The 15,451-nt window shown below is 42.6% G+C and overlaps 1 protein-coding gene across 5 annotated transcripts in view; it reads left to right on the top strand.

The window, feature by feature from the left end:
* The window catches only part of CLCN4 (chloride voltage-gated channel 4), an 86,999-nt gene that overhangs the window by 30,521 nt on the left and 41,027 nt on the right, over positions 1–15,451 (top strand). For all 5 annotated transcript variants that reach the window (XM_040338136.1, XM_040338133.1, XM_040338135.1 and 2 more), the window contains one exon: positions 1,033–1,220. In XM_040338136.1, coding sequence (XP_040194070.1) covers positions 1,033–1,220 — 188 coding nt within the window. The remainder of the gene's footprint in view (positions 1–1,032; positions 1,221–15,451) is intronic.

The raw sequence follows: 15,451 nt of genomic DNA, 5'->3' as shown, positions 1-15,451 counted from the left end.
GTAAAAGAGAACATGTTCTCTATCTAAACTCCGATGGAATTCATCGGAATATCCGATGGAAAAACTCTGATGGGCATACACACGGTCGGGAATTTCCGATGGAAAAAGTCGGTCTGACTTTTTTCATCGGAAATTCCGATAGTGTGTACGAGGCATAACTGGGGCAGCACAAAACTCTACTAGGTAGATTCAGGTAGAATGGAATAAAGTTATGGCGGCGTAGCTTAGCGTGTTTAGGCTACGCCGCCGTAAGTTAGCTAGGCAAGTAATGATTCTCAATGTACTTGCCTGCTAATATACGGCGGTGTAGCCTAAAGCGGGCGGGCATAAGGGCGCCGAATTCAAATCTGTGTTAGGGGGGCGTGTTTTATAGTAATAAGGCTTGACCTTACGTTTTTTGAAGTTTTTTTGTTACTGCGCATGCGCCTACATTTCCCAGTGTGCATTGCGGCTAAGTACGCCGCACGGGCCTATTGATTTTGACGTGGACGTAAACGACGTAAATCCCGATTCACGGACGACTTACGCAAACAACGTAAAAAATTCGAATTTCGACGAGGGGAACGGCGGCCATACTTGACATTACTATTCCACTAGGGCCTAGCTCTAACTTTACGCGGCCTATCTCTTACGTAAACTGCGTAAAAGTACTGCGCCGGGCGTACGTTCGTGAATGGCGTATGTCCTCATTTACATATTCTACACCGACCGCAATGGAAGCGCCACCTAGCGGCCATCCAAAATATTGCAATCTAAGATAGGATGGCGCAAGCCGTTGTATCTTAGATATGTTTAAGCGTATGTCTGTTTGAGCATACGCTTAAACATAAGTCGGCGTAGATTCTGAGTTAGGTTGACTTATCTACTGATAAGTCGGCCTAACTCTACCTGAATCTACCTATGTCTGCCTACATATGTAATAAATAAAAACAAGTGATTCATGGATTCCAAACATGTCATGTATGTCATTCACAAGATGATATTTTTGAAACATAAAAAAAGATTCTAAATCTCATTCTGTTTTGTCTTTAGGTACCTTGGCAGGTGTTATTGACTTAGCTGTGGACTGGATGACTGATCTGAAAGAGGGGATTTGTCTAAATGACTTTTGGTATAGCCACGAACAGTGCTGCTGGAATTCAAACGATGCCACGTTTGAAGACCGGGATAAATGTCCTCAATGGCAGAAATGGTCTGAACTACTGATCAGTCAGGCAGAGGTAAAGAAATGGTTTTCCTAATAGATCGCCAGATGTAGTTAACATTCCCTTCCTTTTCGATTGCCAAATGGTTCACATAATAACTTTCTAGAGATCTTATTTTTTTTAATTTTTTACTGTAGATTAATTTGCAATTGCCTGTACAGAGGAATTATTTGGCAGTAATTATTTCACAGGGAGCAACATAATTTAATTTACCACAGAATCTTGGACAACATACATTCTCCAGCAGTCAGTACATTTCCAGGGCTAAACTCTTCAGTGTTGGATAGAAATTCCTGATTAAGCTTCATGTACAATGCCTTGAAAAAGTATTCATACCCCTGGAAATGTTTACAACCAAAAACTTAAATGTATTTTAATGGGATTTTATGTGATAGACCAACACAAAGTGGCACATAATTGTGAATTGGAAGGAAAATGATAATTGTTTTTCAAAATTGTTTCCAAATAAATATGTGAAAAGTGTGGCGTGCATTTGTATTCAGCCCCCCTTTACTCTGATACCCCTAACTAACTATCTAGTGAAACCAATTACCTTCAGAAGTCACCTAATTAGTAAATAGAGTCCATCTGTGTGTAATTTTATCTCAGTATAAATACAGCTGTTCTGTGAACCCCTTAGGCCCCGTACACACGACCAAACATGTCTGCTGAAACTGGCCCGCGGACCAGTTTCAGCAGACATGTTTGGTCATGTGTAGTTACGAGCGTACAGAATTTCACCGTACATTTGCCCGCCGGGCCGTTATTCAGCAGACATTTATTTCCAAACTTGTTTTAAAACCGTCCGTTCAAATCCTGTCCGGACGGACATGTTTGGTGGTGAGTACACAAAACCAACGTACAAAAACCCCGCGCATGCTCAGACTAAATGAGGCCACGGGAGCGCTCGTTCAGGTAAAACTCACGTTTGTTTGGGATATGGCACATTCGTCAATAGAAAGATTAATTCTAGCAATAGAACACTGAAGCAAACCACACAATAAACAACACTTGATGCCGTCGTTTTATTCATTCTTCTCTTGCTATAAATAATCAGTTATTTAGCTCATGTTATTTCAACTGAGTTGTTCCATACTGAAAAGTGACATTTGTTAGCTGTGATGTAGTAAGATTTTAGCAATCTTTTATTGGCCCGACGTATCATATTTTTAGTGGTCCTCCACATGTATAATTTTTTGCTTTTAATGTTTAATGTTTATCTTTCCCACTTTATTTATGTGTTTATAGTTATGTCACCATTTAGAATTTTTTAATAGCAAATTGTTAGGATTTTGCTTTTGTTTGTATATTTAACTGGATTATTTTGAAGGTTGTTTAAATTGTCTACCATGTTGGCACACCAAATGCCCCCCCCCCCCCCCACATGAGTTAGTGAATATTTTAATGTTTGATGCCTAAAATAATACCCACAGTATTCCAAACAATAGGCACGTTTTTAAATTCAACAAAAAGGCTTTTATTTTCGCAAATGATAAAAAGGAACAAAAACTGAATGGCAGCACTTGAACAGCTAGCAAAATACATGCAAACTTGCATTGTCAAACATGGTGAAGGCTAAACTAGCCAACCTCAGGAGGCACACAAACTAAAATCTGAAGCAGCAGCACATAACACCAAAGGAACCCAAGCTGTGGTAGTCCAAACAATATGCCATTTGTGGGGGATCAAATGGAAGGCAGGGCATCAACGTCTCCTCTTCCTTGCAACCTTCCTTCCAGGCTGCCTTACAGCGGGTCTTCCCTGGGCCCTTGCAGGTGGGGATGATGTGGCAGCAGGAGTATGATGTTCAGCAAGCCGGGCCGGGTCACATAGCCCAGTGTCTGGGGTCAGCAGCTCCCTCTGCATCCACCAAAGGGCCTGGTTGATGATGCCCTTGGCCAATTGCCTCTGCTCCTCCGTGCCTTTATTCAGATCATGTGCCACGGAGGCACTGTAGGCCTCAGTGGGGTTGAGGGGGGCCCTCATGATGGCACTCGCCTCCTTAATCATTTGGAGGCTGGCTTCCTCCACTGCCCCCAATTTCTTCTTACGGCCTGGTGGCCTAATATAAAGGGGAGGAGCCTGGCTGGTGCTAGTTGTCCTGGGGAGCTGCTGAACGCCACTGGGCCCGGCCTCCTCCTGGCTGCCACTGACCCCTTCGGCCTGGCTGTCAGTGAGGAGAGGATCTGCCACCTCCTGGCTGGTCTCTTCTTCCTGTGTAAAAAAAGGGACATGTTGTAATATATTTCTAAATATAATCACTCACATTTTCATGCTTGAATCTTCTTTTTTGCCGTTAATTTAAACTTGAAAACAGACTCACCCTCTGACCCCTGCAGTTGTCATCCCTGACACCTATTTGTTTGCCCACGACTTTTCATTTTTGCTTCCCAGCTTGTATTTTATTAACCAATATCAAGTCAAGAATCAAACAATAATTAATATTATTCCCTAAATAGTTATGAAACTACTATACCTCATCATCGTAGAGGCGCAGATCTGCCTCTCTGTCAGCCAGGCCCTCTTCATCCGACTCTGCAGGGCTGTGGTGATCTGGGGAAGTCCCGCTGGAAGGTAGCGTGGAGGGAAGGTTGGGATTCAGACTTGACATAGATGGCCTGCCTTCCAGTTGATCCCGCAAAAAAGACATCTGGCTGTAATACCACAGCTTGGGTTCCTTTGGTGGTCTTGCTGCTGCTCCAGATCTTAGCTGCTTTTGGTGAGCTTTGTATGCTCTCCTATATGTGCCCCTGAGGTTGGCAAGTTTATCCTTCACCATGTTGGCACTGCATTCTGGCACCCATGTTCTCATGTATGCTGCTAGCTGTTCAAGTGCTGCCGCTCGTACGTCCTTGTTATGGTAGGTGGGCTGCTTTGAATCCCACAGGATGGGCATTTCCCTAAATTTATCCAGCAAGTGCTGGATAATGTCTTGGGTCTGCAGGAGATCCATTGGTAAATGTTGATTGTTAGAATTTTAGTCTAGATTACAAAAATAACAAGAAACCAAAAACACGATTTAAAAAAGGCTCAGCATTTACATTGATAGAATATGTTGTTTAAAAAGTAGTACCTATATAGAAATACAAACACAGTGTCTCTTGTTTACAAAATGCTGGCCAGCTCGGCCCCATTGGTTGGTTGTAGCTAACATTTTTTTAATACATGCCGCCCCTTTGGTTCCATTGCAGGAAATAATAGAAATCTACAACCATACACAATTATTACAAATGACAGCATTCATCAAGGCACTATTGCATGTGTAGATATCCTGCCCCTCAGCATTGATTACATGAAAGACACTTCCTAATGACCTCTGTCCAACCAACACAGAACAATACTTGGCCTGATCTGAATACACCCTACATAATTGGTAATGAGTCACAGCATTTTTGACATCTCTATTTTGTGATGTCTACAAAAGCATTTGGGTTCTAAAATCACATTCTGGTATCCAAGAGACATAATAGCTTAATAAAACTGTGCAACCAACAGACCAAACCCCCATCCCATGGCTCTACATTTTATAGCCCGCTGCTGATCCCATGTTTAAATTTCTTACCTGCCTCTCTCAAAATCCTCGTTTGTTACGCTCGATGAATTAACACGTAACCTACGTAATCACGTCAAGCGCCTTTTATCCACTCCGCGTATGTATGAAACGCCGCCCTCGTCACCTTTGCCATGCCCCTAATCAATTGTAAAAGTAAATATGGCGTTAACTGTGTAGGTTCTGGAATCGCGCGAATATTCTCCGTGTAACCTACGTCAATACGTTGTTGGCATTCGCGACACTCCGCATATGCAAGAATCCCCGCCCTCATCTCCGCCCCTGACGGGACATTTCCTCGTTTCCACGCCCCTAATCTCTGTGGGAAGGAAAGATGGCGATGTCACACGAGCGGGCACGGAGCTCTCATGGCGCAAGTGAAGGGACAGAGGCAGGACCGTCCCGATCCAGGCCTAAAAGATATAAAGCCACTAATATGGCGTTTGAAGAAATGGTGGAGTTGGTTTACATCATGAGGAGGAAGGATTATGATGGTGAATGTGGGCCCTACAAAACACCGAACCGTAGAAAGTCACACATAATGGACAAGGTGGCAAGGAGAATGAGGAGAATGTTTGGTGTCACCAGGTCCAAGGAGCAACTCCGGAAGCGTTGGTCCGATTTAAAATTGAGGGAGCCACATCACATGAAGAAGATCCTCAAAATTCTGCGTAAAAGTAAGTCCATATTATTTAAGGGGGGGGGGATGTCTGCAATAATGTGTTGACATGTAGTTTTTGACATCTGCCTCCTTGGCCTGCTTGTACTTTTGAACACGTGTAGATACTGTATTGTGTTTATGTAAAATAACAACCTTTACCAAATTTCGTGAAATAGTAAACACGCGTAATATGACATTGTTTTGCAAAAATGCGAGGTTAGTCCAGGAACAACACACCTGGACATGGCTGACTGGCCACAAACTTTGTTTGCAAACATTTTTGAATAGCAAAATCACAGAAATTTACTTGAGTGCATGTGACAGGCAAACAAGATTCATTCTCCAAAATGCAAATAAAGTTGATGTTTTAACATCTGGAAATGCAAAGCACCTGTGTCTCAACAATCAAAGGATATTTATTTGGAGGGTCGACGAGAATTAATGTTTTGGGGGGACATCCATGTGTGTCACTTCTTTGCAAAAAAGGGGCAGGATCAGAGCTTGGCCTAGAACTACGCCAAAAATGGAGGATTGCTGAAAGAATAAACAAACAAAAATCATCATAAATGTATCGTCTATGCAATGTGTGCGATTTATGATATCCAATATCAGTGTGCTGATGAGTATACCTTTTGTTTTTTCGTATTTCTTATAGGGGAAAGAAGACGCCAGCAATTGGAGGAGGCAGAGAGGGCCAGACACCCACAAAATCAAACACCTCCACATGTTGAGGAGGAGGAGGAGGCTGTGGAAGGAAGAGAGGAGGATGTGGAAGGAAGAGAGGAGGATGTGGAAGGAAGAGAGGAGGATGTGGAAGGAAGAGAGGAGGAAGACTTAACTCTGGATTTAGAATTCGGGGAAGATGAGGCGGAACTGGACGAAGCAGAATTGCGTGATTTTGAAGGGGTAGTGATGGATAAAGAAGGAGTTCTGGAAGAAGATGGAGGAGTCGTGGAGGATGAGGGGGAGGTGGTGGAAGAAGGAGGAGTCGTGGAGGATGAGGCTGAGGTGGTGGAAGAAGGAGGAGTGATAGAAGATTGTGAAATTGTGGATGTTGAAATTATCAGGCCATCAGGTCAGTGTCACCCCAACATTAATAGGGCCAAAGATATGCAGATAGGCCGGAAACTCTTTACATATTTTGAATGCCAATTTGTTTCTTTTTAGGGGATGAAGATGGTGTAGCACATTTTTCACGTGCAAGTGCTTCAATAATAGTACAGCAAGTAATGGAGTGCAGCACGGAAATGGACAATATGCGGGAAAGGATGGTCGTCATGGAGCAGAATGTTCGAAATGTCATTTCGGAGTGCAGCACGGAAATGGACAACATGCGCCAAAGGATGCTAGTCATCGAACAGAATTTCAAAAATATCATTGACATGATGGGCCGTGTCAAAGACTGAAACACAAAAGCACATCCCCCGCCCACAAAACCATTTTTTATTTTTCTACTTTATAATACGCCAAAATTTCTAAATGCACACACAGTGTGCCAATATGTGCTATCTGCCATCACAGACTATCTATTGTCTGTGCTTTGTGGGTACAAACCCCTCCTCGATCCTCAAGTAGTTGAGAGGAAGAAGGGTTTGCTCCCACAAAACACAGACATTGATCACCCATGATGTCAGATAGCACATGTGGCCATTTGTCTGTTTAACCAATGACATTTGGCGATTTTTCACTGAATGTGTGCATTTAGAAATTTTGGCGTGTTCCAGTGTGAAAGCACACCATCCATGACTGACTGCTGTTCTTTTTTTATATTTTGGTTTGGTGTTGATCTTTTTTTGTTTGTAAATGTTTACAGTTTCAGATCACAAAACGAACAAGAAATCTCACCTAAAGAAATAAGTTAACTAATTATCTTAAAAAAATCTAAAACTTTTTTGTTGTGTTAAAAGTTTACAAAAAAAAATACACAAACAAATACAAAGCAAAACAATTTTTTGTAGAAAAACAATACCCAAACATTTCTAAATGTAAATAAATGTCTTCTAAAAAAATAAAAAAATTTTACAAAAAAAAAAAAAATTATTTTCAAAAATACCAAAAAAAAAATGAAACATATAAATTATTCTGGGTTATTGAAAACCAAACTAAATAATACCTTTAATTTTGAACAAAAGTAGGAAAAATATATGTTTAGAAGTGTATATATATATATATCTAGAGATAGATATATAGGAGACAAGCCAAAAAATTCTGGCGTATATTTTCAGGGAAATTATTATTACATTGTGTTTCGATCAGTATTATTGCTAATCACTGTCAATAAAGACAAAAAAATAAATAATTAAAAGCAAATATTTTCCTACATTAATTACCAAAAAATGTTTTCAGCCAAAAAATACACATTTCTTGTTGAAAAATGACTAAAATAAAAATATCTAGTTATGACATCAAAAGCTGAAAAATGAGTGGCTTCTTATTTCTAGACTGAATACCCAGTTTGTAGATGAGTGAATAATGTGCAAATGTGGTTAGTTAATACATCTGAGTAAGTAAATTTGGCACTAGAAGTGCACTATTTTTGTAGAGAACCTGGAAGACAGAAAAATAGAGAAAAAGCAGTAATGACAAACAACTGTATAAAGTCCAATGGTCTAATTATTTATTTGTTCTGAGAATATTCCTTTCTTTGGGGGGCCGAATTAGAAAGAAATATGATCTGGCATAGCAATGGCCCCCCGACCCATGAAGTACTCAACATATTTGTCGCGTACCTCACGAGCAGATTGGGGGGCCAAGCCAGCGCGACCAGTGTCCAGGCCAGGAATGTTCTCTGAGGGTAGTCCTGCCTCAGAGCCCATGGGGGCTAGGTACGTCTGGGAGTGCCTGCGTAGAAAATTGTGCAAAATGCAGCAGGCAAATATAATGGTGTTCAATTTATATTCCGCCAAATGTATCGATGTCAGGAACAGGCGGAACCGGTTGGAGAGTATCCCAAAGGCATTCTCGACTACCCTCCGAGCCCTGGACAACCGAAAATTGAACACCTTCCTCTCTAAGGTGAGGGTCCTCTGGGGAAAAGGCCGCATTAGGTGAGGTCCAAGCCCGAAAGCCTCATCCGCTAGGAACACAAACGGAAGTCCTTCCACATTATCTTCATCTGGTGGCAATGCCAGACCACCAGTTTGGAGACGATCATAGAAATCAGTCCGTGAGAACACTCCCCCATCTGACATCCGGCCGTTCTTCCCCACGTCCACATATAGAAACTCATACTGTGCAGACACCACCGCCATCAACACGATACTATGATAACCCTTGTAGTTATAATAGAAGGACCCCGAGTGGGGTGGGGGCACAATGCGGACGTGTTTCCCATCTATTGCTCCACCGCAGTTAGGAAAATCTCACCGCTCGGCAAATTGGGAAGCCACAGACTGCCATTCCTGTGGTGTGGAGGGTAGCTGTGGGGACAAAGAAAAAAAGAGATTTAGTACTTTGGCACATAAACATTGCAAACATAATCCTACAAGCATCCTTGTGCAACTTTACATTTTTAAAATATCATTTTCAAATTATGAAGGGAGAATTTCGGGGCACAAATAGATAGGCCCACTTAATTAATAAGAGACTCCACAGCCCTCTGATGGGGACAAAAACACTTTGAAGGGGGGGTGGGGGGTGTTTTAACTGTTTTTCGAAAAAATAACAAAAAAAAAATAAAGTTGCAAGGTGGGGTTTGGCCCGAAGATAGCATGCTGGACAGGTTAAGATTGGGTAAGATCCAAATATGCAGGTAGGCCAAAAAAAAATAACATGTAAAAGCTGATATCAACATGCATAGTGAGAAAAGGGAACGTTAGTTAAACACACAGCATATCTGGGAAGTTTAAAAAAATGTTAGTTGACAACATTATTAAAGACACATTGTGAGGTTAAAATGATGAAACTTACCTTAATATACTCCTCGTGCATAACTTTAATCATGGCAGCACACGTGTCCGGTATGATGACCCCAAGCGCCTGCGGAGAGATGCCTGTCGAGAACTTGAGGTCCTGCAGGCTCCTCCCAGTCGCCAGGTACCGCAACGTGGCAATAAGCCTCTGCTCGGCCGTGATGGCTTGGCGCATCACAGTGTCCTGCCTCATGATATAGGGGGACAGAAGTTCCAGCAGACTGTTGAATACGGGGTCCGTCATGCGGAGAAAATTCCTATAGTCATTAGGATTATTCTCCTGGATTTCCCTAAGCAGAGGCATATGTGAGAACTGGTCACGCTGGCGCAACCAATTCTTGGTCCAGAAACGCCTCCGCCCCCTGTTTCTGGCCAAAGTACTGGAATAATGAACATATCCAGCAGCCATCCCATAAACAGCACCAACTCGCGAAAATTGACGCTGCTGCTCCATCATGGCTTCAAACCGGCCGGCTGGTCAGTCAAGAACACACTCCAACAGAAAGCACAATCAAATCCAGCGGTACCTGCAAAGAACGCACGACACACAGATACGAACGCACAGTACGAAACTGCAAAGCAGAACGAACTGCACGCCTGTACCCGAATGCCAACTACGTACCCACAAGCACACGCACTGAACGAGAAAATACTACCTGCTAAAGCCTGGAGACCGAGAAGCGCGAATCAGCTCTAACCAAACCTTCACTAACACGAGCAAAGCCGTAACTAGCAAAAGCGGAACAGAGGGCGTCGCCATTGACTTTGGCCTTTCCCTTTATAGTGACGTCAAACGTGGATTACGTGCACGCGTTCAGGTCCGCAGAGAAATATGGTCCGCTGGTGTGTACAAGCCAGCGGGCCAAATGAAAAAACAGCCTTGTACGCCGGAAACAGCCCGTCGGACATTTCCAGCGAACATGTTTGGTCGTGAGTACTCGGCCTTAGAGGTTTGTTACAGAACCTTAGTGAACAAACAGCATCATGAAGGCCAAAAAACACACCAGACAGGTCAGCGATAAAGTTGTGGAGAAGTTTAAAGCAGGATTAGGTTATAAAAAAATATCCCAAGCTTTAAACATCTCACAGAGCACTGTTCATGGTACAACTGCATACCTACCAAGACATGGCCGTCCAACTAAACTGACAGGCAAGGAGAGCATTAATGAGAGAAGAAGCCAAGAGGCCCATGGTAACTCTGGAAGAGCTGCAGAGATCCACAGATCAGGTGAGAGAATCTGTCCACAGGACAACTATTAGTCATGAAGCCATGTGGAGGACACAACAAACATGTGGAAAAAGTGCCAAGATAAGAAGCACATTTTACTTTTTGACCTAAAAGCAAAACACTATGTGTGACGGAAAACTAACTCTGCACATCACCTTGGAAAAACCATCCCTACCCATGAAACATGGTGGTGGCAGCATCATGTTGTGGGAATTCCTTTTTTAGCAGGGACAGGGAAGCTGGTCAGAGTTGATGGGAAGATGGATGGAGCCAAAAAACAGCAGTTCTGTGTTCACAAGGCCCAAATGGGGGAGCTGATGTGACATTCACTTGAAAGACTGGCCAAAAAGTGGCCATGGCCAATAAAGTTGGTGTTTATTCACGGTATATGACTTGTCGTGTCGGCACCTCTACCCCTTTGTTTAGACAAAGTATGACCTGGAGGTACTGGACATCCTTGCACTCCAAGCCACCTATACAACCTTCCTTTTCTGTATTTGTTTACTTTCTTTTCCGCCTGCCCTTCCCCCCAGCTGCCATTTTTTCCTAGGCATGAATGACATCTCTAGTGCTGTAAAGCCTCTTGGGATATGTATATGAAATATCCCAGGATGTTTCACTCTCATTAACATAAGCTGGAGGAGGACAAACCTGGTGCATGACAACGTGGCCAGGGTGCGTGAACCAGGAAGGGGCACACGGCACTTAATGATTTCAGGAGCAAAGATGACTACGTAGGACACAGGCTGTGACAGCGGTGCAGCAGGACAACACTTGTTCTGCTCGGCAGGTAAGTAGAGGGCTTAGAAAGGGCAGAATGATATGCCCATCCTAAGCCAGTAAAGCGGTTATTTCAGCCTTGTTGCCCTGACACTTGCTGGAAGTGATTGACTAGGGTTATCATTGCTGGCCCTGAGATTTGATGAGGACTATAATTTCTGGCCTCAATGGAGCCTATTTTACTCTCACAGTCTCTGCAGTGTACCATCAGGTCAAATTTAGTCTAAACAAAGGGGTAAAGGTGCCACACTACAAGTCATATACCGTAAAGAAACACTAACTTTATTGGCCATGGCCACTTTTTGACCATGCCCTCAAGTGAATGTCACATTAACTACCCCATTTAGGCCTCACAAACCTTTTTACAGCTGCTGTTTTGGGCTTTAAGCTTTTTTCTGCAGCCAGTAAACTTCCCAACATGTTATCCTATGTGTCCATACACACATTAGTTTTTATCAGCGTTTTTAGTCAGGGGCGTTTTCTGTCTGGAAGAATAAACAGAACAGAGGTTTGAAGAGGAGTTTTTCGGTTGTAAAAACACTCTAACCCTGAAAAATACTACAAAACGCAGCTATTTGGTGTTTATGAGTGTTTCTGAGCCATAAACTTTCGTGGGAGTATAGTTTTGCTAAAAAACGCTAATGCAAAAACGCAACATTCTATAGCTAGTGTGCACGAGGCCTTATACCGCAAGCACCAGCAAAGAACCACCCCCCAAAAAAAATTGTCTGAAGCTGCCCCTGCCTCTTTTTTATTTTTGTTATGCATATACTTTTTAACAACTTCCTGCAAATAATGTTTTTTCCAGTAGTGTACACATTTTTATGATTTCCTGAAAAATAATAGTTAGAAGGTATTAATGTTAATTTTTATACCACAATAAAAATATAGATCAGCAAGTGTTGATGACATTTTGTGCAAAATTTTAAGAACAAAAAAAAACATTAGACTTATGAAAATGTATGTACTTGTTGCTGAACGTGTAGCTTCAGTTCACATTAAGCTGTTTCACCCAGTGATAATGCCTCTAGTATATGAATGTAAGATGGAAAGATGCAGTGACTGACATTAGAAGACTGAACCTGACAGGCCTTTGGAATGATCTGCATCCTGCTAGCTAGCATTATGTACACTTTATTGGCAGATGAGCTGATAAAATATATACCTTGGCTTAGCAGCAAGTATGTTACAGTGATATTTAGTAATAAATCTGTCAAGGCACTCAGATAACAGAGCTACTGTACTACATGACTGAGAAAGATAACAGGAGACAGAGGAATCAGCTGCTGTCATTGTATATTATATCTTCTGGATGTATTGCCTTTAAAAGGGACCTAAACGAAGGTAAATATGGAAACTGCAATTCTGCCAGTTTCTGCCTTACCTCATGTATCTACCAGCTTCTGTGTTAATTTTGATGTAAAATTTCGGTTCAGTTTTAGTCATAGTCTTTGACTAAAATGTCATTTTAGTTTTTAATAAATATAAATGGAACACATTTGTTGTTGGACAATTTGAGAGCATGCACAGCCAACACTTGTTGGAAATTCCAAAAACAAATGTCCGATGGAGCATACAGACAGTCAGATTATCCGACAAAATTGTTGTCGGAATGTCCAATCGTGTGTACGGGGCTTAAGTCTATGTACGTAGCCAGGTACTGATATGGTTGATATGTCAAATGTTTGCTTGGTCTCTACGTTTGTGAGACAGTATCTTTTGATATTTTGTGTTTCGTTATTGTATTTTACATACAGAAGCTGATCCTGTGAATCATCTTGATTTTAATACTGTATTTACATTTCCCTCCACTAAAATAGTTAAAAAAATTAATTACAGTACATTTTAGTAGACTAAAATATAATGGGGCAGATCCACAAAGAAATTACGCCGGCGTATCTATTGATACGCCACGTAATTTCTAAGTTCCCGCGTCATATCTTTGTTTTGTATCCACAAAACAAGATACGACGGAATGAGGGATCGATCCAACAGGCGTACCTCTTAGTAGGCCGTCGGATCGTAGGTGTATACTTACGTTGGCCGCTAGGTGGTGTTTCCGTCGAATTCCGCATTGAGTATGCAAATTAGCTAGATACGGCGATCTACAAACGTACGTCCGGGCGGGGCATTTTTTTACGTCGTTTGCGTTTGGCTTTTTCCGGCGTATAGTTAAAGCTGCTATATGGTGGCATACTCAATGTTAAGTATGGCCTGTTGTTCCCACGTCGAAATTTGAATTGTTTACGTAGTTTGCGTAAGTCGTTCGCAAATAGGGATTTGCGTAGAATGACGTCACCGTCGTAAGCATTGGCTTGTTCCGGTTTAATTTCGAGCATGCGCACTGGGATACCCCCACGGACGGCGCATGTGCCGTTAAAAAAAAAACGTTGTTTACGTCGGGTCATGACGTATTTACATAAAACACGCCCCCCATCACATCGATTTGAATTGCGCGCCCTTACGCCGCCAAAGATACACTATGCCGCCGTAACTTACGGCGCGCAATTTTTGAGGATTCGAAAAAAAAAGAGTAAGTTACGGCGGCGTAGCGTATCTTAGATACGCTACGCCCGGCGGAAAGATGCGCCGATGTACGTGGATCTGCCCCTATGGGTTTAGGTAAATTGTTATGCATTTTTTAAGCATTTCTCTAGAATTTCCAAACTCATTATATACTCCTGGAGTAAAACACTAATAACATTTTATTATTTATGATATTAAAGTGATACTAAAGGATCGTTTTAAAAAATAAAAATAAATAACAAACATGTCATACTTACTTCCACTGTGCAGCTTGTTTTGCACAGAGTGGCCCCAAAAACCGACTTCTGGGGTCCCTCGGCAGCTCTCGCAGCTCCTCCCCATATCATATACCCCCTAGGAGAAGCGCTGTCCCGGGGGGTTACCTTGCAGGCCCAGGCTCATCTCGCAAAGCAAGCCTGACTGGCAAATGTATTGTGAATTTTCTTTTGTTTTTTTTTACTTCCTGTGTCCCCATTGGAGCTGGCCATACACCTAAACACCATGGATGGATGAATCTGCCACTGCCTATTGTATTCTGACAGCCAGCTCCAGTGGCAGTGCTTGTTTCTGATTGGCACTGTCCGTCCGACAATTTTCTCAGTCCTTCTCTACAGCATGCTGTCAGTGGACAGGCTTTTCTACTCAGGCTGTGGATGCTTCCAAAGAAAAAAAAATGTAACACTTAGAGCAGTAGTAAATTTTTTCAGCTTATAATAAAGTTTACCTGTAGGGAAAATTGTCTAAATGTGCTCCATTTAGTAGTTGATATTCACTTCTTCTGCATCCGGTGACCTCACTGTGCCGCGGCCATGGGGCTCCTGTGCGCATCACCATGGCTTGGCCATTCAAACGGCAATTGCGCATGCAATGCATACTAGCACATTATGACATTACTATGCATTGGGCCCAGATGTTTTTATTTATTTCCTCCATCTACTGCTGCTTTAACCACTTCCCGACCGCCGCATGTACATATACGTCGGCAGAATGGCACGTACAGGCACGTTGGCGTACCTGTACGTCCCTGCCTAGACGTGGTTCGGGGGTCCGATCGGGACCCACCCCCGCTACATGCGGCGGTCGGGTTCCCTCGGGGACCGATCCGGGACGACGGCGCGGCTATTTGTTTATAGCCGCTCCGTCGCGACCACTCCCCGGAGCTGAAGAACGGGGAGAGCCGTATGTAAACACGGCTTCCCCGTGCTTCACTATGGCACTGCATCGATCGAGTGATCCCTTATATAGGGAGACTCGATCGATGACGTCATTCCTACAGCCACACCCCCCTACAGTTGTAAACACACACTAAGTGAACACTAAATCCTACAGCGCCCCCTGTGGCTAAACTCCCAAACTGCAACTGTCATTTTCACAATAAAGAATGCAATTTAAATGCATTTTTTGCTGTGAAAATGACAATGGTCCCAAAAATGTGTCATAATGTCGCAGTCACGAAAAAAATCGCTGATCGCCGCCATTAGTAGTAAAATAAAAAATAATTAATAAAAATGCAATAAAACTATCCCCTATTTTGTAAACGCTATAAATTTTGCGCAAACCAACCGATAAACGCTTATTGCGATTTTTTTT

This window comes from Rana temporaria, chromosome 2 (assembly GCF_905171775.1).
Source record: "Rana temporaria chromosome 2, aRanTem1.1, whole genome shotgun sequence".
In the NCBI taxonomy this organism is placed as follows: Eukaryota; Metazoa; Chordata; class Amphibia; order Anura; family Ranidae; genus Rana; species Rana temporaria.
This window is presented reverse-complemented; position numbering and strand designations above follow the sequence as displayed.